Source organism: Stomoxys calcitrans, chromosome 1, assembly GCF_963082655.1.
Source record: "Stomoxys calcitrans chromosome 1, idStoCalc2.1, whole genome shotgun sequence".
Lineage (NCBI taxonomy): Eukaryota > Metazoa > Arthropoda > Insecta > Diptera > Muscidae > Stomoxys > Stomoxys calcitrans.
Window position 1 is genome coordinate 30,560,923 of NC_081552.1, and position 27,464 is coordinate 30,588,386.

A 27,464-nucleotide genomic window follows, 5' to 3' on the forward strand; every position below is an offset into this window, starting at 1 on the left:
CTAGTACTGACTTAGGTACATTGCGAAAATGTATGGTACAACTAAGAGGTAGTGTTATTAGCACAACAACAAAATTTTACCACCAACGAAACTACCTTGAGTGGCAAATGCTGTAAATTGAAATGTCAAAGTGGTTTTAGAAATAAACTTTGTTTCACAACTTATCTTTAACAAATGTGTTTTTTATTTGCTCTCGCATCATATTAACACTGTTTTACTACTAATGTGTGGAATATCGGATCAAATAGACCATCTTTTTAAGATTTTAGAAAAAAATCAAAGCTGTGTTATCCAGCCTTTGACACTTTGTTGTGTGCGCGATGTCAGGGCGTTAGTAGGTCCCCATATTGACACTATTGTGAATATCATGATGTTCATTTGGTTGGCAACGCGGCCGAAACAGCTGGCCACAGATTGGAATTGATATATGTCAGGTCGCTTGGGGCCAAATATCAAAAATAAGGGAAAAAGCGAAAGGAAAAAGCCATATTAGGAAATTTAGGGAAAATGGCCGATTTCCTGGGCCTTTCCCTTTCTTTTGGATCTGGATATTGGAGCTGGCTGGATGGAGAGGAGAGAGTTTTTGTCTGCGAGAGATTGGAGAAGAAAGTTTTTTCTGGAAGTGTCTGCGGTTAAGTGAAATGCCCGGTGCCACAAAGCAGTGTGAACCACTTTTACCTTAATATAAACGCTATGAACAAACAGAAAAAAAAGGAAAAGAGAAAATAAAACACCAGTGGTAGCGAAAGAGTTTTTTATTTGCCGTGAATTTGTGTTCAAGAAAATTTGCATTTTTGGCTACAACCTAAATGAATTAATCAACTACAAATAAGAAAGAAAAACACAAGGCTAAAATCTACATGCCGAATAATCTTAAAAGCTACGTGTCAATTAATCTTGAAAAACTACATGCGAATTAATCCTAAAAAACTACGTGCATCAGGAAGTTACAACCTAAAAACTATATGAGATTAAAACTTACCAACTAAATAGAGTTTAACTTACAAACTAAATAGAGTGTTACTTACAAACTAAATAGAGTGTAACTTACAAACTAAATAGAGTTTAACTTACAAACTAAATAGAGCTTAACCTACAAATAAAAAAAAGGCTTAACCTACAAACTGAATTGGATTTATAGCCTAAATAGAGAGTCTGGAAAATATATGAAGTATAAGCAAAATAAGGAATAATTACAATACACCTATCGTCGGTCATCAGCCACGCCCAGTCACCATCGCCACTCCAATCAACGTGGGAGCTCCTGATGCTTGCAACCTCCCCGGGTTGCAAGGGTAAATGCCGGACTCCGGACCAAAACGGACGACCTATAAAGACAGACCTTTTTTTTTACAGTAAATACTTACATATATAAATATATTTGTGCCCAATACTATCTAGATATATATATATATATATTAATTTTCTTTTTTTACCTGGGGGAGACAAGAAGGGTTATCTGTCCCAACTTAAATTTAGTGAGTTCCGTTTTAGAGGAACCGTAGGCGCTAGGATCAGAGCTCTAATCCGGGTAGGTCCTCAATACGTTGATCAGGGAGCTTTTGCCCGTTAGGTGGGGATATCAGCTTGTCAAACCTAAAAGGAGAAAAAGGAATTGATTGAAAGAAAACAGAAAAGGCGGAATATATTCATATAGACAACACGGACGGACAGAACCAACTACCGACGTTTATACGCGGACGGACATCAGCGGCAGCCCGGCCGAAGCAAACCGGGAACCTTACTTCAGCGGATAGAAATGATCGGATCGAAGGCGAACGGTGGATGTCATTGTTGGAATTCTATTTAAGATTTCTTTGTACTTGTGACAATAAAGAGGGCAGTTTTATAACGTTTGGAATACGGAATTAGAAATGTGTTTGGCTTAGGCCGATTTTAGGAAGGTGGTAGGGAGCATGTAAGAGGTAAGTAGGGGTACCGATGTTGGGATACCTAGGGCATGGTGTAGGTATCATGGTGAAGCCCGATCGTGGCTTCTGTGGGAGGGCCAAGTGCTTGGCATACCAGCCGCCAAGCCACGTATCGTCCGGTGCAGTGTAGGTTATTTGTCCATTAATTTCGTGAGTGAACGTGTTTGTTTTTTTTTTTTTTTTCGACATTGTCTCCTGTTCCTTTTTTTCATGGACTTATTTTGGCCTACCTTTTTCTTTCTTTCTTACGCAAAGACCGGTATGATTTTTTTTGGTTTATGGTGTGATAGATGTCATGGTTGCAAGAACCACCCCCATCCGGCGAGCCCTAGCCGCGCTAAACGCCAGCATACCGGCAAGGCAATTCATGGCACCACAAACGGGGTTTTATCGTCAGATAAATCCCAACCTTGGAACACCACCATTAACAAAATGGCGCCCAACGTGGGGCCCGAAATAAGGCCTTTTAGTGTCAATAGTTTTTGTTTTGTGTAGAGAATGTCTTGGTTTACTTGTCAGTCAGAAATGAGTCCCGTTTAGGTCATTTAAGAGTCCCTAACGCGTTTGCTACATTTAAGACCCAAGTTAAGCAGCCCTTTTCTAAACGGAATTTCTTTTGGGGTACGATTATTTTAATCCAGAGGTCGTGATAGCTTCTTGGAAGTAAGCTTTTAATCGCCCCTTGGTTTTAATTTAGTTTTATCCCTAATTTCATCACAATAGCCCATTCATTTATTTCTATCAGTCCTACACATTATGTAATCACCAAGTAGAAGACGTCTCATTTGGTGAAGTCCCGCCCAGTCGAGTTTAGAGACTCTGGAGCACGAGCAGCTTCATCAAAGGGGGCGATAAATACTTGGAGATTACAGGATGTGCATTAAAGTGACAGCTGTCTCCGTGTCCTTGGTCTTGGTGACTAGTGGTAGCGATACCTAGTGTCATCAAATGCCTTTGGGCTTGGAGGAAAATGTCTACTTCTGCCTACATCTTTTCATATTTAGAGTCAATATTATTAAAGTTAGTTATAGCCTATTTGATTGTGGACTTACCTTTTTTTATCACGGGATACACGTTCTTCTTCGTCTTCGTACGCATTCGTGGCTTAGTCCATGGGCTGTAAGGCCAGACAAAGATTTATGTTTCCACGTGTTGTCCACCGTAGCTAACCTTCCATGTTTCATCGTTTTTTTTGTTTTCGCGTTTACACTCACGAAACCCTGGAATTAAAATGAATATTTGTATTAGGACATGCATACACTGGCACTATACGATACGTACATCATTTTACCTTTACTTACCTTTTTGTTTGTTTGTTACCTACCACCGATCCCTTACATGAATTTGTAGTTCCATTTCTCTTCTGTTTTCTTTTACTTTGGTAGATTTATTCCCTTAGTAGCAGGAGTTTTTATATACCAGATACATTTCCATTCTGCTGTTTGCTTTTTAGGAACTTTTGATTTTTCTTCAGCTAGCTTCTGTCCTTTGGATTTAGAAGCTTTATATTTTGGTTTTTTCAGTTTTCCAGATTTTACATTTCAGGTCACGAGGGGATTTCCTCTTGGCCATATTTTGGTTTTCACCTTCGTTTTTTTTTTAATTCTACATTCAGCTTTTGCACAGTCGTAAAGGAAATTTCCTTTTCGGCTATATTCTTTATTACATTTGTCTTTTGGCAGTTTAGTACATTCGTCAACTTTTTGCTTTTCTTTTTTCTTTTTGCATTTTACATTTCTTTATTTTGGCAAATCTTTTACTCCAATGGTTAACACTCGTTCGACAAACAGAGAAGATTCTGACCATTCCATAATGCAGCCAGGAACTTCTCAGAATGTTCGGGTGAGCACAACCCAACCAGCTGTGACTTTCACTACCACAACAACAACAACCTCAATGGCAGCCAGCAAGGCGCCGATCGCATCTGCGCGTTCATCCGTCGCTCCACCACTACCACAAGGCATGGACGATTTGTCACGGCTATTGAGTAGCACATTCAGCTCGCAAGGGCATGTATCATCTCCAACTTTTAGCCCACTCACTGGTCTCAACGTCCCAGCGCCTCCAGCAAACCCGACTATGAGTATTGGCATGCGCGAAATTATCTCTTCAGCCGTTGGTCTAGCCCGAATAGAGTTCGAGAGGGAGCAGACGGAAAGAATCAACAGCTTGATACCTACCATTGTTGAAGCTACTAAACGATCGTTAGGAGTGGGTAATTCCGTTCCTACGAACAATGTACCAATGGCTCAGCTGGCAACAGGACAGCCTGGACGCCCACTACTGGGCCAGGGACAGCATATATCTCTGGGGCCATCGCAAACGCATCCGTCTAGGGGTTTGCCACATATGCAGGCACCAGTAGTTCCACCAGTCACGTCATATCAACAGGCCGGGTCCTTATACTCACAGCCACCGCCTTTGGTACCAACCAGCAGCGCTGTCCCAACATCATCTATACCAGCACCACCAGTTTCGGAGGCCGGCGGTCTCAGCATGCCATCGGTGTACCGTAATTCTTGGGGTTCAGCCCAGCCAATCTATTATACGCCATTGAATGAGAGGCCACAACAGCCTAACACTCGTGAGCCACCAGCACATTTGCCGCCGCCGTCGCAACCAGCGCATTTCCCAGGTCCGTATTCACATTTTGGAAGGCCTGGAGGCAGCACGCACACTGATTCGGGCGCCAAGTTAAACCTGGCTAAATGGGGAATTAAGTTTGATGGAACCTCCAAAACCATGAACGTCCAAGAATTTATATTTCGCGTAGGCGAGCTCAAAAGAGATTACGATTGCCCTGAAGGCGAGTTCCTAACAAAGTTTCACCAGCTCTTGGAGAAACCAGCGCTAGACTGGTACTGGAACCACCGCAAGTTTGTCCAATTTCGCTCCTGGGGGGAAATTGAGAGGGCTCTGCTAACACAATACCAGCGATTTGAAAACGAGTTTCAAATCCAGTCGCAAATTCTAAATCGTCGTCAGCAACCTCAGGAAAGCTTCGAGGATTATTATAATGCGGTGGTCCAATTAAGAAACCAACAAAAACAACCCTATAGAGAGGAGGAAATGGTGGAAATTATGAGGGGCAACCTGAAAACTTCATTGGCCCAGATGATATTCTCAGTAAGAGCTAACGACTTGGGGAGCTTCTACAGAGAAGTCAAGAGAGCAGAGAATCTTCTCGCAAGCCACCGTCAACAATATCCGCGGCCTAATCAAATGCAGCAGCGTGTCCACGAGCTGAGCCTGGAGGACGACTATTGCGGAACCGAGGTCCTTGAAGTGGATGCAATGCGGGATAAGATGCCTACGAAATGCTGGAATTGTGGTTTGGAAGGTCATAGTTGGGTGGATTGTGCCGCGCCTAGAAAATTCTTTTGCTACAGGTGTGGTCATGATGGAGTAACCGTCAGAAACTGCCCGAAATGTCAGGGAAACCGACAGAGGATCCCACCTCAGACTGGAGAGGTGCGGTCGACGCCAGTTTAACTCCAGTCCCGTCCCCTGATGAAAAGATCACCCTTCTTAGGAATTCCCAACAGCATAAGCATAGTTCTACACTTGTCCCAAAGCTTAGAGAGTTAAAGCCTTTACATGTCCGGGTACAAGAGTATAACGAGGCAAAGGCGAGGATTTTTGGGATCTCCAATAAGGTAAAGAAAGCGCGCGAGCGTTACAAAAAGAGGAAAGCTCTACGGCGACAAATTGCGGCCGCATCGCTCTACGAGGGTGACGACACTCGCTTTTATACACGGTTAGTTATTAATGGTCAAGAAATAGAGGGTCTGCTCGACAGCGGGGCCACGGTATCCTGTTTGGGAAAAGGTTGCGTCGACTTCGTCGGCCGTGCGAGTCTAGTGGTACATCCATTCCACTCATATATACATACCGCGGATGAAAGCCCTCATAAAATAGTAGGTCGCGTCACGGCCACGGTTACTTTTAATAAAATGTCGCATGAAATAACCTTCTTTTTGGTGCCGTCTTTGGGAAGGTCGCTTTTTCTTGGCATAGATTTTATGCGCAAGTTTCAGCTCTTTGCCCAAATTGAGAGTTTGACCACCAACAATGTCAGCCTTTGTGATGACGCTGACGGCTGGGTCAATGATGACAGAAAAGTCCATGTATTGTCCTACTTCCAGCGGAAACGCTTGGAAGAAGTGATTGAGAAATTCCCTTGCTTTTCTAAGAAAGGCTTGGGTAGGACACAGTCTGAGGTACACACAATCGACACACGTGATTCAACTCCAGTTAAAAGTAAGCACTACCCAGTGTCACCAGCTGTGCAGAGATTAATGTATGCGGAGTTGGATAGGATGTTAGCCTTGGGTGTGATTGAGCAGAGCGATAGTCCCTGGAGTCATCCAGTGACCCTAGTCCGCAAGGGCGAGAAAAATAGACTATGCATTGATGCTCGTAAACTAAATGCTCTCACCGTCAAGGACGCCTATCCTCTTCCGCATATTGAAGGTCTACTCAGCCGGCTTGGTGACACCTTTTATATATCCAGTGTCGACCTTAAGGATGCTTTCTGGCAGATACCCCTTGATGAGGCCAGTAAGGAAAAAACAGCCTTTACGGTGCCGGGGAGGCCTCTTTACCATTTTACCGTCATGCCTTTTGGGTTGTGTAATGCGGCCCAGAGGTTATGCCGGTTAATGGACAAAGTGATTCCCGCAGCACTAAGAGACCGTGTTTTTGTTTACTTGGATGACCTCTTGGTGGTTTCACCAGATTTTGACACTCACCTGGAGTTGCTGAAGCGTGTGGCCGAATTGTTAGCCGATGCGGGGCTCACAATAAATGTGGCAAAATCAAAATTTTGCTTCAAAGAGCTCCGGTACTTGGGCTATATTGTTGGTGGAGGTACCCTCAAGGCGGATCCAGCGAAAGTTGAAACTATAGCGCGATTTGACTATCCAAAGACGGCGAGGCAAGTAAGAAGTTTTATGGGCGCCACCGGCTGGTATAGGCGGTTTATTCCCGACTACGCAACGGTAGCTACCCCGATCTTCGATACTCTTAAAAAGGGTAAGACTTTTGTGTTTACCGACCAGGCGAAGGCTGCTTTTGATCAGTTGAAACAGGCTCTGATTACCAGCCCAGTACTCTCTCACCCGAACTTTGAGAAACATTTCTATGTGCAATGTGATGCCTCCGACCTGGGAATAGGAGCAGTCCTATTTCAGAAGGATGACGAGGGCGGAGAGCATCCCATTGCATATTTTTCACAGAAGTTAACATCCGCTCAAAGGAATTATTCAGTGACGGAGAGAGAGTGCTTGGCTGTGGTTATGGCAATAAAGAAATTCAGGCCTTATATTGAATTAATGGCTTTCACCATCATCACTGATCATAGCAGCCTCAAATGGTTGATGTCCCATAAGGATTTAAGCGGGAGACTGGCGAGGTGGAGTCTCCATCTTCAGTCCTTTACGTTCGATATCGAACATAGGCAGGGTACCCAGAACATTGTTCCGGATACCTTGTCTAGGTACGATATGGACGAACTGTCTACGGACTTAGGACAGTTGTTGGATCTCTCCTCGCCAGCCTTTAAGTCTGACGCCTATCAAGATCTTACCCGGAATATCGAAGAGAACGCGGCAAGTTTACCCGACTTGCGGGTTGTCGACGGTATCGCCTACAAAAGGACGCGACACTACGACGGTGTCCCTTTGCGTGAGGATTTCGCATGGAAGTTGTGGATGCCGGCCGAGCTGACTGAACAAGTGATTGAAAGGGCTCATTGCCCACCTACCTCGGCTCATGGCGGATTTCACAAAACATTGCACCGTGTAAAAGAGTACTTTTACTGGCCAAACATGGCGGTGCAGGTGCGAAGTTTTGTGAAACAATGCCGAGTTTGTAAGGAGACGAAGCCGGCAACCACAACTTTACGTCCACCCATGGGCAAAGAATTCGAAGTGGAACGACCATTCCAGCGCATCTACGTGGATTTCCTCGGCCCCTATCCGCGCTCCAAGTCGGGGAATTCCTTCATATTTATTGTTTTAGACCATCTGTCTAAGTACGTGCTGTTGAAGGCAATGGCTAAGGCGAGTGCCAAAAATGTGGTAAAGTTTTTGATTTCAGAAGTTTTCCATAAGTTTGGCACTCCAGAAGTCATTGTCTCCGACAATGGCAAACAGTTCGTAAGTAGGGAATTCCAGGACTTGGTTAAAAATTTCGGCGTGCACCATATGAGAACCGCTACCCATTCGCCACAGGCCAACGCGTCGGAACGTGTTAACCAGTCGGTACTTGCCGCGGTAAGAGCTTACCTTGGCGAAGACCACCGCGAGTGGGATAAGCACCTTTCGGAAGTGGAATGCTCACTGCGCTCGTCGGTGCACAGTGCAATAAACGTGACGCCTTACTACGCTTTGTTCGGCGTTAACATGATAAATCACGGCAGCGTATACAAAATTGCGCGCAAACTTCAAGTGTTAAATGAACCCGATATCGACCTTATGCCTAACTCGGAGAAGATGGAGCGAACCAGAGAGCTGATCAGAGCTAACCTGCATAAAGCTTACCTTAGGGGAGAAAAATCCTATAATCTTCGTTGCCGAAAAGTTAGATTCTTGCCCGGACAAGAAGTGTTTCGCCGTAGTTTTCGGCAAAGTAACTTCTCTAAGGACTACAACGCGAAACTTGATAAGAAGTTTTTCAAGTGTAGAATTGTGCGGCCTGTAGGGAACTCCTTATATGAAGTGGAAGATCTTCAAGGGAAATCTTTGGGCGTCTTTCACGCCAAGGATTTAAAGCAATAGGTTAAGACCATAGGTAGCATTCATAGGTTTAGGATTTTAGGCTTAAGTAAATGAATTGCTTGTTGCTTTGAATTAGATATGAATTTCGTTATTTTAGTAATTCTGTTTTTGTTTTTCCGTTTTTGCCTTGAATGGCATATGGATTATTTTTTTTTTTTAAATAGGTTAAGATAGTGGTAATCAGTGAATTTTATTTTTATAAATCGAATGGGATAGCATAGTGTCCCAAAGCCAGAGTGGCGTAGCGCTCTTGGCAATGTTTTTTTTTTTTTGTCTTCTTTCTTTTTTCTAACACCGAATTGGCATATCGTTTCTTTTTGGCTTGAGCCAGATTTTTCTTGTTTTAGTTTTGGGTTTTTTGAGCCCTTATTTTATCTTTTTCTTTCAGTTGTTGTTTTATTTCTTCTAGTTATCTCCCTACCCGCAAAGCGCGGTGTTTCAAGCAATTCGGCTTGATGGGCGGCTGTGGCATTCCCCACTTTGTTTACCGACCGAAAGGTCAGTGATGAACCTTCTACACCGGACCTTGGAGATGGGCGCCAGAGGTTTCGTGACCAGAGTACCGCAGAAGCTCCCTCAGGTTGTGATTCCAACGTGTGCTGACGTCAATGGGCGGCCAACTTGTGACGTGTCATAGACCTCCGGAGCCTACCCCCCTGTGCCCCAGCGAAACTATGACATTAGGATGCACATCGTAGTAAGGTGGGAGGACGAATGAGGAATATGAGCGGCCAGAGGACGGTTATAGCGGATGGAATCACAGTGGGTGGAAGACACAAGGCAGATTCACCGCGGTGAATAAGCCGGTAACGCAGTATCCGGTGACGATGACTCTGGTACGCATCTCCAGATTGGTGGTCAGGATCACCACGTATGATCTCGGGTTGGCGAACGGTCTGGGGAGGGTGTTAGCCGCCAATCGGTTGGCCCTTTGACGCATGACCTGGGTTCTTGACCCTAACTAGTTAAGATCAATATTCCTTCTCACTTCATCCATTAAACTTGCCATCAGTGTTGTTGTGCTAAAGTGTCTCTTAAAGCCAAATTCAAAATTTGAAAATAATCTTGTTACAGTTTGACTAACAACAATCTGTCTATTCAATAAAATCTCAAAGATCTTGGAGAACACCGGTAGAATGCTAATGGGCCTAAAGTCGCTTGGCGTTGTCGGTCTGCTAATTTTTGGTATGGGCACTACCCTTGCAATTTTCCAAGCATCTGGATAGGAGGAAGTCATCAGTATATTATTGAATAAGGGTACAATTAATCTTGAAATGAGAGGAAATATCAATCTTAAAAATCTTAGTGGAACCCCATCAGCTCCGACAGCGTTAGATTTAATTGAATTCAACGCATTCCACACATCTGTCCCGTCCACTGGATGAAAATCAAATTCATTTAGCGGCCTCTCACCACTATAATTAACATGCGTTAACCTTGGGGCACCACTAGGTGGCGGTAACAAAAAGTGAATATTACATCCCTCAACGTCCACATCCGCTTTTGGAACGCAATTGGTCACAAATTTTCGTTCTACCCGATTCTAGTTAAATTGTCGGTCAACGGACCGGTATTTTGGAAGGAATAGAAGAGGAAAAACGGACTTACCTGTTTCCTCTGAAACTCGGATGGGCATTGTGTGTGTGGGGGGTTCCTGTTAGTCCCTGGGCGAAGACCTGTTTGGAGTCGTAAAAAGGTATAAGTGCAGATCTTTTAGGATACTTCATGTGTACTTACCTGTCCTTTCCGTTCTGTCCTTTCCTTTAAGGTTCTCCGGTTTGGTCCTTAGTCCTCAAGGATGTGGTGGACAAATTCCGTGGGAGGTATTCTTTGGATCTGAAAGTAGAAGGAAAGAAATTACCATTTAGTACCATTCACCTTATATGGTTTTATATTTTTAAATTTTTTTTTGAAAGTTTTTGCTTGTTTTCTTTCTTTCTTTTTGTCCATTTCACACTAAATGCTTTATTTAAAAACACATTTTGGTTTATTTTTCAAATTTTTCCAAAGGCCACTTTGTAATTTTTATCGCATATTCACGATAACTTATAATTTCGACATTTTAATTTTTTTAAATCCTTTTTGATATTTCGCACTAACTTTCTCTTCCACTTTCACTTTTCAGTTCATTGAACTCTTTACGGCACTCGCAAAGTCACAAACCAATTTGGCTTTTGTCCGTTTTTTTTTTTTTTTTTTCTTCAACCTCCTTCGTATTTTGTTTCAGAATTTACATGCTCTCCTTCGTTGTTTTTATTCACGTTGACATAGGTCATTTTCCAATTATTTTCACATAACCGGGATTTACTTTCCACATTCCAATTTTTTTTTTTTTTTATTTTAAGAATGTCACTCTCTAATTTCAATTAATTTTCTGTTCATTAACTTTCTGTCCGTCCGAAGTCTATTTTCTTTTCAGCTTCCTTTTTCACTTCATCACATTATTTTTATGGCACTTGGTGTTTCAATTCAGGTGTCCCAATTATTGATTTGTATGCACTTTACTTTTGTTTCACTCCACTAAAATTGGCGCGTTTATTATGCGTACCCCCCACCCCATTCATTATTTGAGTGGGTTACGCACACTTGCGTTTGGCACCGTTGCACTCCACTATTACGATCACACTTTTACGCACTCGCACCATTGATATTGGTGATGATATTTTTTATATGTACACTTGTGGGTGTATTGGACCGACGCCAACTTATTTATTTTTTTTTTTTTTTTTTTTTTTGAAACCCACGCTACTCACTTTTCCGGCACTGCATTTTTAGGTTATTGGGTTTTTTCTTGTATTTTCACTTATTTTTCACGTTTTGCTTGGCAATTTTCATTATTTTCCGCCATCACATTTAGCTCAGTGGCCTTAGCCACGGGTGGCTATTGGGTACTGGCGCTATTGGGTTTTTTAGACACTTCGGTTAAAATGTTTTTTGATTTAGGCTGGAGGATTTTTTTTTATTATTATTTTAGGGATTCGGTGAACTTTCCCCACCATTTTCTTTGCATTGTTCATCTGTTGTTAAGGGGTTTATTGGGTTGTTTTAGAATTTGCTTCAACCTTTTTTTTTTGTTACACACACGCACACACACATGCAACACTGCCATTTTCGTTCATAGCGTATTTTCACTTTATTTTTCTCGGGCAAACGCGCACGCCCCTTTAATTTAATTAAAGCACTAAAACACTCTTTTTATTGTACATGGCCACCAGTTTTTTATTTTTTTTTTATTATTATACTTACCAAATAATTTCTGCGTCCATTGTTGCTGTTCCGGTCGTCCCATTGAAAAAATTGAGTTATTTCTTCTTCTTTGGCCTTTAGCTATCCATTTCATGCATCACGAGTTGATATCCATAGGCCAGACCTTAGTGACGGGCGCGTATGTCATTTCATATTAGGGGGTTCACATGCGGCGATATAAAATAAAGGGATGGACACACGTATGGAAGTGCAAATTTTAGTTGTGAAAATCAGCTATTTAAGGTAAAGGCTTGCAGCGTGGTATACGTTGACGTGTCCGAGACACCTTCTCCAGTGAGAGGCCGGCCCTAGAATTGAGTTGTGTTGAATAAAAGTTATTAAAAGAGTTGAGCTAGGGCGACGATTAATTCCACCAATTGAACGGCGGATTCCACTAATTGAGCGATTAGTCGATAGGGATGCCAGTTCGGATCACATTTTAGGGTTGCCCATTCGTAAACAGCCGGATTTTTAACCTTTCTACACTGCGAGAAATCGCACCTTTTTTCCCTCCCATCCTTTGATAGTGATATCGGCAGGATGGTTGGGTTTGTTGTGTGCGCGATGTCAGGGCGTTAGTAGGTCCCCATATTGACACTATTGTGAATATCATGATGTTCATTTGGTTGGCAACGCGGCCGAAACAGCTGGCCACAGATTGGAATTGATATATGTCAGGTCGCTTGGGGCCAAATATCAAAAATAAGGGAAAAAGCGAAAGGAAAAAGCCATATTAGGAAATTTAGGGAAAATGGCCGATTTCCTGGGCCTTTCCCTTTCTTTTGGATCTGGATATTGGAGCTGGCTGGATGGAGAGGAGAGAGTTTTTGTCTGCGAGAGATTGGAGAAGAAAGTTTTTTCTGGAAGTGTCTGCGGTTAAGTGAAATGCCCGGTGCCACAAAGCAGTGTGAACCACTTTTACCTTAATATAAACGCTATGAACAAACAGAAAAAAAAGGAAAAGAGAAAATAAAACACCAGTGGTAGCGAAAGAGTTTTTTATTTGCCGTGAATTTGTGTTCAAGAAAATTTGCATTTTTGGCTACAACCTAAATGAATTAATCAACTACAAATAAGAAAGAAAAACACAAGGCTAAAATCTACATGCCGAATAATCTTAAAAGCTACGTGTCAATTAATCTTGAAAAACTACATGCGAATTAATCCTAAAAAACTACGTGCATCAGGAAGTTACAACCTAAAAACTATATGAGATTAAAACTTACCAACTAAATAGAGTTTAACTTACAAACTAAATAGAGTGTTACTTACAAACTAAATAGAGTGTAACTTACAAACTAAATAGAGTTTAACTTACAAACTAAATAGAGCTTAACCTACAAATAAAAAAAAGGCTTAACCTACAAACTGAATTGGATTTATAGCCTAAATAGAGAGTCTGGAAAATATATGAAGTATAAGCAAAATAAGGAATAATTACAATACACCTATCGTCGGTCATCAGCCACGCCCAGTCACCATCGCCACTCCAATCAACGTGGGAGCTCCTGATGCTTGCAACCTCCCCGGGTTGCAAGGGTAAATGCCGGACTCCGGACCAAAACGGACGACCTATAAAGACAGACCTTTTTTTTTACAGTAAATACTTACATATATAAATATATTTGTGCCCAATACTATCTAGATATATATATATATATATTAATTTTCTTTTTTTACCTGGGGGAGACAAGAAGGGTTATCTGTCCCAACTTAAATTTAGTGAGTTCCGTTTTAGAGGAACCGTAGGCGCTAGGATCAGAGCTCTAATCCGGGTAGGTCCTCAATACGTTGATCAGGGAGCTTTTGCCCGTTAGGTGGGGATATCAGCTTGTCAAACCTAAAAGGAGAAAAAGGAATTGATTGAAAGAAAACAGAAAAGGCGGAATATATTCATATAGACAACACGGACGGACAGAACCAACTACCGACGTTTATACGCGGACGGACATCAGCGGCAGCCCGGCCGAAGCAAACCGGGAACCTTACTTCAGCGGATAGAAATGATCGGATCGAAGGCGAACGGTGGATGTCATTGTTGGAATTCTATTTAAGATTTCTTTGTACTTGTGACAATAAAGAGGGCAGTTTTATAACGTTTGGAATACGGAATTAGAAATGTGTTTGGCTTAGGCCGATTTTAGGAAGGTGGTAGGGAGCATGTAAGAGGTAAGTAGGGGTACCGATGTTGGGATACCTAGGGCATGGTGTAGGTATCATGGTGAAGCCCGATCGTGGCTTCTGTGGGAGGGCCAAGTGCTTGGCATACCAGCCGCCAAGCCACGTATCGTCCGGTGCAGTGTAGGTTATTTGTCCATTAATTTCGTGAGTGAACGTGTTTGTTTTTTTTTTTTTTTTTCGACATTGTCTCCTGTTCCTTTTTTTCATGGACTTATTTTGGCCTACCTTTTTCTTTCTTTCTTACGCAAAGACCGGTATGATTTTTTTTGGTTTATGGTGTGATAGATGTCATGGTTGCAAGAACCACCCCCATCCGGCGAGCCCTAGCCGCGCTAAACGCCAGCATACCGGCAAGGCAATTCATGGCACCACAAACGGGGTTTTATCGTCAGATAAATCCCAACCTTGGAACACCACCATTAACAACTTAGTTTTACTGCAAAATCAAAACGAATATCAAGGCGGATTTAAAAAGGTTGTCTCACGCGAACAGCTGTTAACAGCCGGCCAGGTTTGGCGGTATATGAATGTCAAATTTTTGTTTGCATTCTCTTTGTTGTCATCCTCCTTCTCACATATTCTTTACTCATGCACTCACACGGATACACATACGCACACAAATTTCAAACGTCGATCAGCTTGATGGGAAGATGGCGGACTGCACCGTAAGATTTGTGGTTGTTGTACAATTGAGACCACCTTTAATTGTTTCGCCATGGGTTGTACCCAAGATACATTCATTTCCAGGTAGTAGCAGTTGCCCAACAACAAAATATTGAGTGCACTATCGGTCAAAATCAGTGATTAGTGCAACTCTGAATTTGTGTATGTAACTAGGTTGCGTCATTTTTCGTTGTTTGTGTGTTCTTAACTATAATAAACACACACACAACCAAATCTCATTGCAGATAGTGCAAAATTTTACTCAGCTGTTAACGGCACACTACCTGGTAATTATGTCATGGTTGTATCGTTGATTTCGTTGTTGTTGGGCAAGTTAGTCAACCTAACGTTAGTTATGTACGTTACTGATTTGTTTTTACGATACGGACTTTGATTAAATATATGTCAGCTGATGGTATTGCCGCGAATTTTGTAATTTTCGCTTGAGATTCCAGATTCGATCCACCAAATTTCGTCTTTTTTCAAGAACGCAAGGTGAGTAGTTTCCTTTTGTTAAATAGCGGCTATTTGTTAACTCGGTATGTTGTTTGACAACCTTTTTTCTGAGTATCTTGGCGTTGCTTACTGGATTACCTTTCGGCGATAATAACTTTGCATTTTCCACGGTAACTTTTATGAACCTCAGGTAATGCGAATCTGAATCGAATTTTCAGGTGAACGAAAGTGGTGGCCAAAGCCACAGAAAATTTGAGGAAATAATGACCCTTTTTAGTTAACATTGTACTCGAAATGGAAGTTATTTACGAATAGATTAAGAAAAATCCCATTATATCGGATAGCATTCGTAGCCAAAGCTTCTATTTCATTATGTAATAACTTAGATTTAATATAAGCTGAGTATTTGTATAAATAAATAAACAATCCCATTATCACTTGGGCACCATATTTGTCTAGTTCGGGCGCCTTACAGCTCGCAGAAGAGAAAGGGTTTAGGTTCCTCAAGGGCTTTTTATGAGATCTCATTTAAACAATGAGATAAAAAGCTACATACATATATGTAAATATAAACAGTAGTCCGGAGAAGGTTTTTTTGTTGCCTTTTGGTATTTGAAGTGCCTTATTCAATAGCTTTCCAATCAGCACCGCGCTCGGCTACATAGGTTGGGGCAATATTCTCTGTGCCTGGATGTAATTTGTGAGGTAAATCCGCTCAAGGAAAAAAGAGGAAAATTGTTATAATAACAGGTGATGCCACATTAAAGATTTAACTCAAATAAAAATGACGCGCCTTGCAACCAATTTTTTTAAGGGAAGTTTCACAAATCTGCATATCGCACTAATGTCGTTTCAAGAATTTTCAAATAATTTTTATTTTTCGTTTTCTGTAATCTACAGCGATCTCCGTTCTTGGCATATATGGATGCACATAGCAAGACGGAACTATGTTCCATTTATAAGAATTTGGAGAAGGAATTAAAAAATGCCAAGGTATCAACATTGGAAACGGAACGCAAAACCGAAATTATGAATTTGCTGCATGATTTCAATGATATCAAGGATGCAGCACAAATAGTTATTGGAGCTGTGGCAAATATAGATTGTCTTACTATTAAGGAATTACATTTGAAGTATAATTTGCCATTAAACGAGTAAGAAAACCAAATAATAATATTAAAAAAAAACCATAAGTAAATTATTTTAAGCAATATCACGCGGGTCTTACAAGACCACTTTCGTAAGTACTAAATGAGCGTTATACACAAACATGACATGGTAGTTTAATAGCTGAAGATGTTGTTGTTATTGTAGCCACATTTTCATGTGGAGATGGCGATCCTCGTCAAGCCCCAGTAAGTGAGCAAGATCGTGTCGGTCCGATCGCCGCGGGAACAGGATGACCATTGGTTTTTTAAAGGCGCCAATAACTCCCCTTGTCATATCGACCATCATAGGCACTCAGTATTTGTGCAAGAGCGGGTGCCGTCCGGCCTGTCCGCTCGATAACGCTGATTGTCCGCGACTGCTGTTGCGCCTACTCTGTATGGTGCATTCCACTATCCGCAACCTGTGGGCGCAGCTAAGCTTCTCGTGACAGCAATGAACACCACACAGACCGGACCTCAATGTTCCAGCCTGTGTGGTGCTCACAGCTATCACGTGCCGCGATTGTATTGTTTATAACCATTATTAAAAAAAGACAAGAAAACCATTATGATTCTTGGCAAAGAATTTCATTGTTCTTTTTTTTTAAGGAAAAAGAATTACAAAATAACAATAACATATTTGACCTATTTCTAGAATTGTTCAATCTTTAATTACATAAGAAAATCAAAATGCCAACATTATGGTAAGACGTTGTACTTATATCCGGCGAAAGAAAAAAACTTTAAAATCTGTTGAGCAACTCCTCCTCAATTTGAGGACTTGCATATGAAGTCTTATTGCGTTTAGATTCGGTTTTATGATTTTCTTTAGGCAATCATAAAGCTACATCGCCTGCTCTGAAATAAACCCTGCATCTTTCATTAAATGCTTTGTAGGAGCGATCCTTAACGATATCCTCCACATTGAGTTCAGACTGTAACACTCGCAGCTTTCTTTGTTCGGACTTGAATTTTTTGTTCAAGTCCATATCATCGGGCTGAGCCTCACGTTTCTCCCGTAATTCCTTCAACGATTCGGCAGATACCATAATGCAGTTTCGTATAGCCTCTTCACGCTGTTTATGGCCCACTCTCAGTTTACCATACAAGTCTCGGCAGGTCTGTTCACTGTCTACTTGACCCTTAAAAGATTCAGTTGGTAGAGACGTATTGAGGGCATATATAATCTTATCGTCAATATCTCGCATTTTCTTAAGAGCATCCTGGAAGAACACAGTGTGTTATATATACCGAGCTTTGATAGCTGCAAACTTTATACGTACTTGAAAACCAAGAAAATCATGACAAGAATAAGGAGCCGCCATAATAATTTGTGTCTTGTCTTACAATATTCCAATGTTACAAAATATGTTGCTGAATGAAAACAGTTGATTAAAAACACCGACTAATATGTCACAACATAACCTCAAATTCAACAGAGTTGTAGTTTTATACGCTAAACAAATAGAGAGCGTATGGCGTTGTGCGCCATGCCAAAAGAATTTTTCGGAGTTATGCAATTGAAATAGGGCGATGATCAGGATTTGGGAGCTCTTGGTAATGACAAAAGAACAGAATTGTCTCTACCCCGGGAGCGTGAACAGAAGTTAGAGACTGGAGAGGAACATCGAGCAGCGGGTCAAGGGGTATAAGACATAAATTTCATTTGTACAAAAATATGCAAACAAGGGAGAAACCATGCTAAATCGTTTTCCCCAAAACATTCTTCTGCGCGTCTCACTAAAATTCGACAGTGCATTGGGTAGTTGTTGTATCAGTGCATTGCACACTGAGGCGGCAGCCTTTGCCGATGAAGGACTCCTTCGAGTCAATGTGGTACGTAAAACCGGCTGCCATGGGATTGGTACATTGGGTTGTTGTTGTAGCAGTGTGTTTTACACTGAGGCAGCAGCCCTTCCCGATGAAAGACTCCATCGGACCAATCCGTTACGACAACCGGCTGCCATGGTACTTTGGGTGTTTAGGTTAGGTTTAAAAGAAGGTGCGGATATTAATTCGGGCACGTCTACAGGTTTCGGATAGTGCAATGCACCATACCGAGTAACTTAAATTGCAGTCGCGGACAATCAGTGGTATCGAGTGGAGTCTAAGTGATGAGAGGCTGGGCTGCACCCGCTCTTGCTTAAATATTGGGTGCTTACGATGCCTGATATGACAAGGTGACTTATTGGCGCCTTTAAATAACTAATGGCCCTCACGTACCTGCGGCACGGGACGACTATGGGCACTACACAGATTGGAACTCTGTGCTCCAATTTGTGTAGTTTTCAACGTCATCACGAGAAGCTCAGCTAAGAGCTACCGGGTGCGTCCGCGGGTAGTAGATGCTCCATAAAAGGAGTAGCTGCAACTGCAGTCGCGGACAATAAGCGATATCGATAATCTCAATGAGAGGCCGAGCGGCAAGGGCTCCTGCTTAAATACTGAATGCCTATGATGCTTGATATTGATATTATTGGCGCCTTTAAATAACCAAGATGGATTTATAAAGGTGGGCTCACGCTGAAAATAGAAGGCCAGTTTGACAGCTATTGCTATAATTTATTGGCTGTCCGTGCTGTTGGACATTGAAATTAACATTTATCTAAGGAAAATACCTCACAAGTATCGCCAGCATTTATTATTTAAAAACAATTGTTTTCCTAAGCAAGCAAATAAAAAACCAACCAAAACAAAAAAACAAAGCTGTTCTGCAAATTTTATCTGGAAGTCGTTCTCGTACTTTCGCTTGCACATTTTTTAAAGAGAGTAAAATGGCTCTTACTCTCCTGCAAATTTTTACTGGTACTCATGCGAACAGCTGAGTACAATTTTTTATTTTTAGTTTTGATTTTGCTGTAAATCTAAATGTCAAAGGTTTAGTATTACAGCTGTGATATTTTTCTAAAATCTTGAAAGGATGTTCTATTTCTATCCGATATTCCACACATAAGAAACAAAACAGTGTTATAATGACGAAAATACAAATATAAAACAAAGTATATTTCTAAAACCACTTTGACATTTCAATTTACGGGATTTGCCACTCAAGGTACTTTCGTTGGGGGTAGATTTTTGGTGTTGTGCTAATGACCCTACCTCTAAATTGTACCATGTTGTTTGACAAGGATCGCTGCCTCCACATGCAAGTGTACTATCTGTCAAAGAGTTTTGGTTGTATGTGTGTGTATTATAGTTAAGAACCATGACACACACAAAGAACGAAAAATAGCGCTAACTAGTAACATATACAAAATCAGAATTGCTTGACGATTTAACTTAGGCTTGTTATGCGCTTTAAATACCAAAAAGTAACCTCGAAAAAAATGTAAGTCAGAAATTCCGTGATAAGGAACAGAGGAAAACTTCTCACATTTTAATGATCCTCATCGATCATTAAAATGTGATCCTCATAGTATGAAGTCGGGAAACTCTATGCTATAAGTCGGCATTCTCCAAAAACGCAAGACCTAAGTCAAAACCCAATTTTTATTAAAAAAAAAACAACAAAAAACAATTTTTAAATAATTTCGACCAAGTAAACTTTTTGACACCCACCACCTTGAATTCGTCTAAAAATGTATGGTAATTAAATCACTTTATATTTGATTTATTGTGAAAAAAGTAGGTACCTAATGCTTAAGAGCACTGGCAGCTAATGCTTAAGAGCACTGGCAGCTCAGGAAGCCATATCGAGGGATCGTTTTATAAGGTATGCTTATTGGAAGGTTAGAGTATACTTCACGTACCAAATTTCAGCCAAAGCGGACAAAAATTGAGACTTTTAGGGACTCAAGAATTAAAAGCAGGCATTAGGTTTATAGGAGGGCAATACCAATTTATGAACCTATCTAGGTGGTATTCCGTGTAGACGTTGAAGGGCATCAAAATACTTCACATACCAAAATTCAACCAAATCGGATAAAAGTGAAGGCGTCTAGAAACTCATATCTGAACCCATATGGCCCTTTTGCAATTTCCAGCGACCCACATTAATAAGAAATTAATATGCAAACTTCAAGCGTATACCTCTATTCGTACAAACGTTGTCATGATTCCGCAAGTCCGGCCCTGTTTAGTTTGGCTGCTGCTGTTACCCAAAAATTGGCCGCAAATTATTGTGATTGCTTATGTCAATATCTCAAATCTATTACCAGCCTATCTGCCAATTTTTCACACATACGCCTGCACATCTCTGTTTGGTCGCTGTCCAGCCGCTGTTTGTGCTAATAGATTGGGGATGCACCTTTATGTATGTGTGAGTGTATGTACATAAACCTTTTTTGTAATGAAGCCTTTCTTGCTTGCTTTGAATATAACATTAGTCTTTTTCGAACAAAATGGCAATTATATATTTGATTAAAGTTTATTCTAAGTTTTATTAAAAATGCATTTACTTTCTTTTAAAAAATCCGCAATTACTTTTTAGGCAACCCAATAAATAAAAATGAAACAAATTTTATAATTACCAATAAATAATATTTTTTTTGATCCATGTTGGTTTTAGCTTTTGTATTTTCATGTAACGGCTGCTTTTCATAAAACTTCTGACCTTTACAAAACATCTGTTCGAAGTTGCAAATTTCTGCTGGCAAAAACTCCCAGTAAAAATTTGCAGGTTCTCTATTTTCGAACTGTCATAATTTGCTCTCTCTCTCGCGCTCTCTTCAGCTGGGAAATAAAGTACGCGAACGACTTCCAGTAAAAATTTTAAAATTTTGAGTTCCCGAACAAAGCTATTGTTTTATTTTTGCCTTCTTTTTGAAACTAACGGTACTAATCATATGTTCATGTCTGTGACACCTGTGTGTGACAAATAAGCTTTCAGTTATGTCCTCTTTAAGATCCTATTCTATTGTGGTACCCGAAAAACCATGCAGCATTCATTTGTTAAAAAACCTTCGTACGAAAACGTCGATTAGTCGAAGTGGGCCTCAAATATAAATATATATTTTTTAATATTCTTTTTTTATACATGGCAAAGTACAGCAAAAGTGTCGCCACCGCTGGAAATTTGTTCTGATGTTCTTGCCAGGATTCGAACCCAGGTTTTCAGCGCCGTAGGTGGACATGCCAACCTCTGCGCTACGGTGGCCTCCACTCCAACTGCTCCTACCTGTAATAAATATATCGTGGATCAGATCTTGAACCCCATATTGGTTCCAGTCTGGTATTGTACCTCCACCTTTGTGCCGGTGTCTATTAGCCGCGAAAGCCCGGCAATGTCACGGAAAATGCTCAAACGTCTCATCGACTTGCCCACATGATGTACACATGCTATAACTTGCCGCACCCATTTTGCAAAAGTGCATTCGTAGATCTATGTGTTTCGTTATGATACCCAAAGCTATACTGATCTCAACTTACTTCCTTTCAGTAATAGCATCGTTTTTTCGGATCGCCCCGGAAAATTTTCGTCGTCCCACCGACCGTTTCACTGTTCCACAGTGCTATATGCACGTTCGTTGTCCACACCCTTAACTCAGACTGCGTCGCGCCAAAAGTCTTTGGACTAACCAAGTTTACTCACAGTAGTACTCTGGCCTGCAGGGTCAAATCGTCTGCTCTTTCATTCTCTCTTATGACCCGACAACCAAACAATACGGATCATGCCATCCTCAAAGAAGGGTTAAATTTTCTTCTTACACCCAAAACTGTTCGTGACCTTACCGCCCTGGGGCCTAATTTTCGCATCCGCTATCGAGCGAGTTTTTGTTCGAAGATTATTTCCGTTCCGTGAGTACAAATTGGATCATGGCTCACGATCCGAATTTGTCAATAAGTTATCGATTTCGGGGAAGAAAAATCGATACGCTGATCATATTTTGCCATCTCAAAGTTAAACAAAGTAAATGGTCTTAGTTAAAAAAAGTTATTGCAACAAAAAAAAAAACATAAACAAAAAAAAATAAAACATGTTCTTAACAATAAGCTAATGCAATTTTAAACGAAAGTTACTGTTTTTACACTATAAATTGCTGTTTTATGTGAAAGGTGACAAAAAAATATGTGGATTACGTCGCCTCTAGCACAGCGGTGCTTGTTTGATGTTTGTTTTTTCGGGCGGGCACAAGGAGAACAACAGCCAAAGTTCAATTGGATAAAGTCAGAACATTTTCCTTGAAAAATATCCTGCTGCCTTAAATTTAGTGGTTAAATGATACAACTTTTGTTCTTGTTGTAGCACCGAGGGAGGTCAATTTCTTCGGGTGCAATGGGAGGCGGTCGTTCTCCAAGGACTACATTCACCCGGTAGCCATTTACCGCATCTGCTGCCGTGTCTGCATGAATGTTGTTTAGACCTGCTTGATATGCCGCTTGATCTAGAGGTTCTCTCTTGTAGCGCTGAACCGTACGCTCTAGATCATGTAGATCTACCTTAAGGCTTCTGGGCGTTGGATATCTATCCACAAGATAATGATTTGGATGGCCTCTGCGATAACAGCCCAAAAGGTATTGCTTAGACAGCATGTAGTTATGTCTTCGCACTGGTAGGATCTTTGTCTTCTGATGGAGGTGGTCCACATAAGAACTGAGGAGACAGCCCGTCGCAGTAAGGAGGGCGGCATTTTGACAGATCTGAATATTGTACCACTGCGTGGCACACAGTTGACGACACCACACTGGCGCTGCATAACTTACCACAAAGCGGCCAATTGCTTTGTACGTGGTCAACAAGGTTTCTTTGACTGCACCCCAAGTGCTGTCAGCAAGTGACTTGAGGACCTTGTTTCTGCTTTTGACTTTATCGCAGATTGCTGTGGCATGTGGGGAGAATGTGTAAGAGCTGTCCAATGTGACGCCAAGTATTTTGAGACACTTGATGGTCGGAATCATTTCTCGATGGACCATCACAGTCAGCTCAGTATTCACCTCACGCGTATTTGTAGTGAACAATGTGGCTGAAGATTTGATGGGGGGGGGGATATCTTCAGATTTCTTGCAGCGAAATATGAGGCAAGTTTGTTGAGGTAGACGTTTAACCTATCGCAGATGTCATCAATGGGTGGGAGGCCTGAAATGGAGGATAGGTAGAGGTTAAACAGTGCCGAAGATATCACCTCGCCTTGGGGAACTCCCTGTTTCACTCTACGGTGCTTCGACTTCTTATCCCTAAATTCCACAAATGACTGGCGACCACACAGATAATTCGCCACCCAGCGTTTCAAGCCTGGCTGACAATGTCCTCAAATAATTTTGCATGGCTGACCGTGTCGAATGCCTCCAAGGAATGGATGTGGGGGATTGGCCTTCGTGATACACCATCCATTCCGTGCAATATAGACCTATCTCGCCCTCCAGCCAGGCCTGAAATGCTGGGTCGCGAATTATCTGTGTGGTCGCCAGTCAATTGTGGAATTTAGGGATAAGGAGTCGAAGCACCGTAGAGTGAAACAGGGAGTTCCCCAAGGTGGGGTGATATCTCCGGCACTGTTTAACCTCTACCTATCCTCCATTCCACCCCCTCCAGACGGCATAGAGATCGTACCGCACAATACACGTCACCTGTTTAACTGCCCGGCCACACCCACTCGACTCAGACCCAGATCCCTGTGGACGCACCCCATCTTAGTCGCAGAGTTCCTAGGTGTTGACACTCAACAGAATCAAGCAGACGAAAGATAGAACACAATAAACTGCTACAACAATAACCACACAGATTGGAGCTCAAAGTTGCGGCCTGTGTGATGCTCATGGTTATCACAACGTATTATGGTTAGACAGTCAGAAAGATCTCCCAAAAAAGACAAATTATGTGTAATAAAAATACATGGTACATGATTTCAAAATAAGCCTTTGTTTGTTTTTATTTATTAAAGCATTATTGTGGATACATACTATTCAAAAATAAAAAAAAATCCGTTTAACGAAACACTTTTGCAAATCAATATCAATATCTTTAGTATTAGGACTTTTTTTTATTGCAAAAACACTCAAAGCAAGTTTCCTTTTCTTAGCATAATTATTTACAACAAAAACAAAATTAATAAACATTTAATATTGCACTTAAAAGTAGCGAACAAAAGCAACGTTTAGAGAAAAAAAAGAAAAGAAACACAAGTAATAACACCTAAAAATAATAATAGAACAAAAAAAAAAAATTAAATTATAATAATAAAATTACTCAAATACAAAATCAAAAAAAAAAGAAAAACCTAAATTCGACTATTATAATTTATTATTATTTTTAACATATATGTATTTTAAGTTTTATATAGCGTGACATAAAATTGAATTTGTATAAACATAAATCATGAAAAAAACCATAATCATCAACAGCATAAATCGCCGTTCTCGCCAGACTGCACAGTTTTAGCAAACTATTGCATACAAAAAAGCCAAATAAACATACAAAACAAACAATAAAACGTATACCTATATAGAAATTATATAATAATCACAATAATTGTTAAACGCTCTGCGTATAGTGGTATCAGTTATTTGTTTATATTTCTCTTCTTATCTCCATTTCCAACGGGTTTGTATTGTATGGACTTCATTCTTAAGCATTCTTCATTCCACCAATTGTCATCTGTAGTTGCGGCCTTCAACTCCTCGGTGGATTAGGATAATGTACACATTTTCTTTAGATCATTTTCCGCTTCATCTGGTTCGACAATACCCAAACCACCATTTGGTAAACTTTTGCCATCTATATTTGGCAAATAGGGTTCATAATTCAGGCCTTTGCGTTCGTAGAAAAGTAAATATGCAGAACTAGGATCGATGCTGGGTGGATTGGATATTTCACGGCACGAGCTATCATTGTAGCAGTACCAGGATCCATTTTGATTGGCAGCATAAGAGACATAATGTCCGCCATTCAACATGCCGGAGTGGGACTAATAAAGAAACCGGAAAAAGATAATGAAAGGTAAAAAAATTGTCAAATTTTTTTTATTTTTAATGAAATCGGAGTAGGATAAACATTTTGAAAAATCGTATGACTTCTTCCGGAATTTCTCTTAATGTTTTTTTAAAAAGGGGTAGGCTTCATATATTAGATTTGTTCGCGCAATTTTCCATCAACAATTTGCAGGAGAGTTAGAACAGCTTTTAATCTCTTGCCATTTGTTTGAATAAAACAGCTGGCATTCAAAAAGTAACTGTTCGATTCTGTGAATTGCTGCTGAAAAAAAAACTCCAGCTTAAAATTTGCAAACTCTCACGCACGCGAACAATAGGTCTTTTCGCGTACTTTAAATAATATTTAAATAAAAATTTGCAGGAGAGTAATAGCCAATTTACTCTCTTTAAAACATTTGCAAGCAAAAGTACGCGAACGACTTCCAGTGAAAATTTGCAGAAACACAGATGATTTTTGTTTTGGTTTGTTTTTTATTTGCTTGCTTGGAAGACAATTTTTTTTTAAATAAAAAATGCTTGCGTATTTTCTTTAAATAAATGTCAATTTATTGACCCGAGAGTGAAAAGGCTAGAAGGGGAGCCATTTGTATATCCGTGCAATCATATGGCAGCCGGCTGTACGTTCCACATTGGCCCCACCACACAGCTACAACAACAACAACAACCGTACATCAACCTTGGCGCCAAGTAGAGCAAGGCGCTTGTTCCAGACAGAATCTCTACCCAGATGCTGAAGAATCTGGATCTGGCTGAAATCGATCACCTTACAATTGTCCTCGTCCTATCTGACACTATTATAGTGGACGATGTTTGGATGATGGGCAGTCTGATCCCGGTACTGAAACCTGAAAAGGACACGAGCAAGGGGGAGTCGTACATATCGATCTCCCTTCTCTCATCAGTAGCCACGACGCATGAGGGACTACTCCTCCCGCTCCTCTCGTTGGACAATTTCCATTTGCCGAGAATCAGCATGCATTTCGAACGCTGCATAGGACTACAACTGCTTTACATGCCATCACCGTATATAAAAGTACACTTGTTGGGCTGACAAAGCAACCTTGGACTAACCACCTAATGCTTCTGGATATTGTGGCTAGATAAATTGCCACGACCACTGATGTGAGGCTAAGGGAGCTTTCTATTTGGTCATGTGGCGGCTACGGACACTTTGTTATTATTGAAGATATATGTATCCGTTCACAATTGGCAGACTAATTTGCACTAATTTTTTTCTAATCCCACTGTGCACCAGTTCAGTATTTACCCTCCTTAATAATTCAAAGGAACGGTGTTGGTTTCATCGTAGCTCTCCGATGAAGAAAACACTTACGAAATCGATAATTGTTGTTTTCTTGATGTCTGGAAGAATACAATGTTTTAAATTTTTTCCAGATTTTCCAAATAATTCCGCAAATTTTGTAGAACAACCGACTTGAGGTAAAATTACAACTTCATTTGGCGAGTTTTCTGTACCCGAACACTAGCTGCTGCCATGAATCTTCATTAAAAGGAAATACAAATTAAATAAATTTAATAATTACCAATATACAATATTTTTATTTTTTATTTACCTCTGCCTTTTTGATCCCTTTTTGCCGTTGGCTTTTGTATTTTCATGTAACGGCTGCTTTTCATAAAACAGCTGACCTTTACAAAACATCTGTTCAAAGTTGCAAATTTCTGCTGGCAAAAAAAGTCGTAGTAGAAATTTGCAGGTTCTCTATTTTCTAGCTGTCAATATTTGCTCTCTCTCTCGCGCTATCTTCTGCTGGCAAATAAAATACGCGAACGATTCCAGTAAAAATTTGTGCAAATTTCCACATATTTTTGAGTTCCCTAACACAGCTAATTTGTGCATATTTCCACAAATTGCTACTGGAAGTCGTTCGCGTATTTCACTTGCCAGCAGAAGAGAGCGCAAGAGTGCGTGAGAGAAAGCTAAATTTTGAGAGTTTGGTAATTGAGAGCTTACAAATTTATACTGGGGTTTTTTTTTCCAGCATTGAACAGCTGTTTTATGAAAACCAGCTGTTTAATTCAAATAAATGGTAAAAAAGAGTACTCTTACTGTTCCGCAAATTTTTACTTGAAAAGTAGGGGAACATGCCTATTGATGTCACTTGTAGTTACTTGGTAGAATTAAGAAGGTAAAGTCAGTAGCCCAACAACAACGAAATCAACTATACAAC

At 40.7% G+C, this 27,464-nt stretch overlaps 3 protein-coding genes and 3 long non-coding RNA genes across 7 annotated transcripts in view; 1 reads left to right on the forward strand and 5 right to left on the reverse strand.

Annotated features, from left to right (window-relative positions):
• Positions 1 to 740: 740 nt before the first annotated feature.
• Positions 741 to 2,103, reverse strand: LOC131994108 (uncharacterized). The gene is made up of 2 exons (XR_009396444.1): positions 1,437 to 2,103; positions 741 to 1,328 (listed from the first exon to the last, which is right to left on the reverse strand). It is a non-coding gene; the product is annotated as an uncharacterized LOC131994108 (long non-coding RNA).
• A 6,875-nt stretch (positions 2,104 to 8,978) lies between these two features.
• Positions 8,979 to 12,064, reverse strand: LOC131994045 (uncharacterized). The gene is made up of 3 exons (XR_009396396.1): positions 11,957 to 12,064; positions 10,448 to 10,546; positions 8,979 to 10,386 (listed from the first exon to the last, which is right to left on the reverse strand). It is a non-coding gene; the product is annotated as an uncharacterized LOC131994045 (long non-coding RNA).
• Positions 12,065 to 12,940: 876 nt separating this feature from the next.
• Positions 12,941 to 14,303, reverse strand: LOC131998555 (uncharacterized). Its single transcript, XR_009398793.1, has 2 exons — positions 13,637 to 14,303; positions 12,941 to 13,528 (listed from the first exon to the last, which is right to left on the reverse strand). It is a non-coding gene; the product is annotated as an uncharacterized LOC131998555 (long non-coding RNA).
• Positions 14,304 to 15,207: 904 nt separating this feature from the next.
• On the forward strand, positions 15,208 to 16,437 carry LOC106093625 (DNA repair protein SWI5 homolog). The gene is made up of 2 exons (XM_013260728.2): positions 15,208 to 15,295; positions 16,157 to 16,437. Exon 2 carries the CDS (start codon positions 16,178 to 16,180, stop codon positions 16,412 to 16,414), a length of 237 nt encoding a protein of 78 aa, XP_013116182.2. The 5' UTR covers positions 15,208 to 15,295; positions 16,157 to 16,177; the 3' UTR covers positions 16,415 to 16,437.
• A 533-nt stretch (positions 16,438 to 16,970) lies between these two features.
• Positions 16,971 to 17,809, reverse strand: LOC106093623 (protein MIX23). Its single transcript, XM_013260727.2, has 2 exons — positions 17,688 to 17,809; positions 16,971 to 17,627 (listed from the first exon to the last, which is right to left on the reverse strand). Exons 1-2 carry the CDS (start codon positions 17,727 to 17,729, stop codon positions 17,241 to 17,243), a joined length of 429 nt encoding a protein of 142 aa, XP_013116181.1. The 5' UTR covers positions 17,730 to 17,809; the 3' UTR covers positions 16,971 to 17,240.
• A 6,756-nt stretch (positions 17,810 to 24,565) lies between these two features.
• Positions 24,566 to 27,464, reverse strand: part of LOC106094927 (ubiquitin carboxyl-terminal hydrolase 32) — a 68,896-nt gene continuing 65,997 nt past the window's right edge. For both annotated transcript variants that reach the window (XM_059360885.1, XM_059360884.1), the window contains exon 17: positions 24,566 to 25,247. In XM_059360885.1, coding sequence (XP_059216868.1) covers positions 24,969 to 25,247 — 279 coding nt within the window. In that variant the 3' untranslated portion in view covers positions 24,566 to 24,968. The remainder of the gene's footprint in view (positions 25,248 to 27,464) is intronic.

What these genes read in the sequence shown, in the direction of transcription:
- LOC106093623 (XM_013260727.2), bottom strand. Translation starts at nt 17,729, where the DNA reads ATGGCGGCTCCTTATTCTTGTCATGATTTTCTTGGTTTTCAA. An exon ending in ATGATTTTCTTGGTTTTCAA is followed by an intron (nt 17,628 to 17,687) that starts GTACGTATAAAG and finishes GTGTTCTTCCAG; the next exon opens with GATGCTCTTAAGAAAATGCG.
- LOC106093625 (XM_013260728.2), top strand. Translation starts at nt 16,178, where the DNA reads ATGGATGCACATAGCAAGACGGAACTATGTTCCATTTATAAGAATTTG.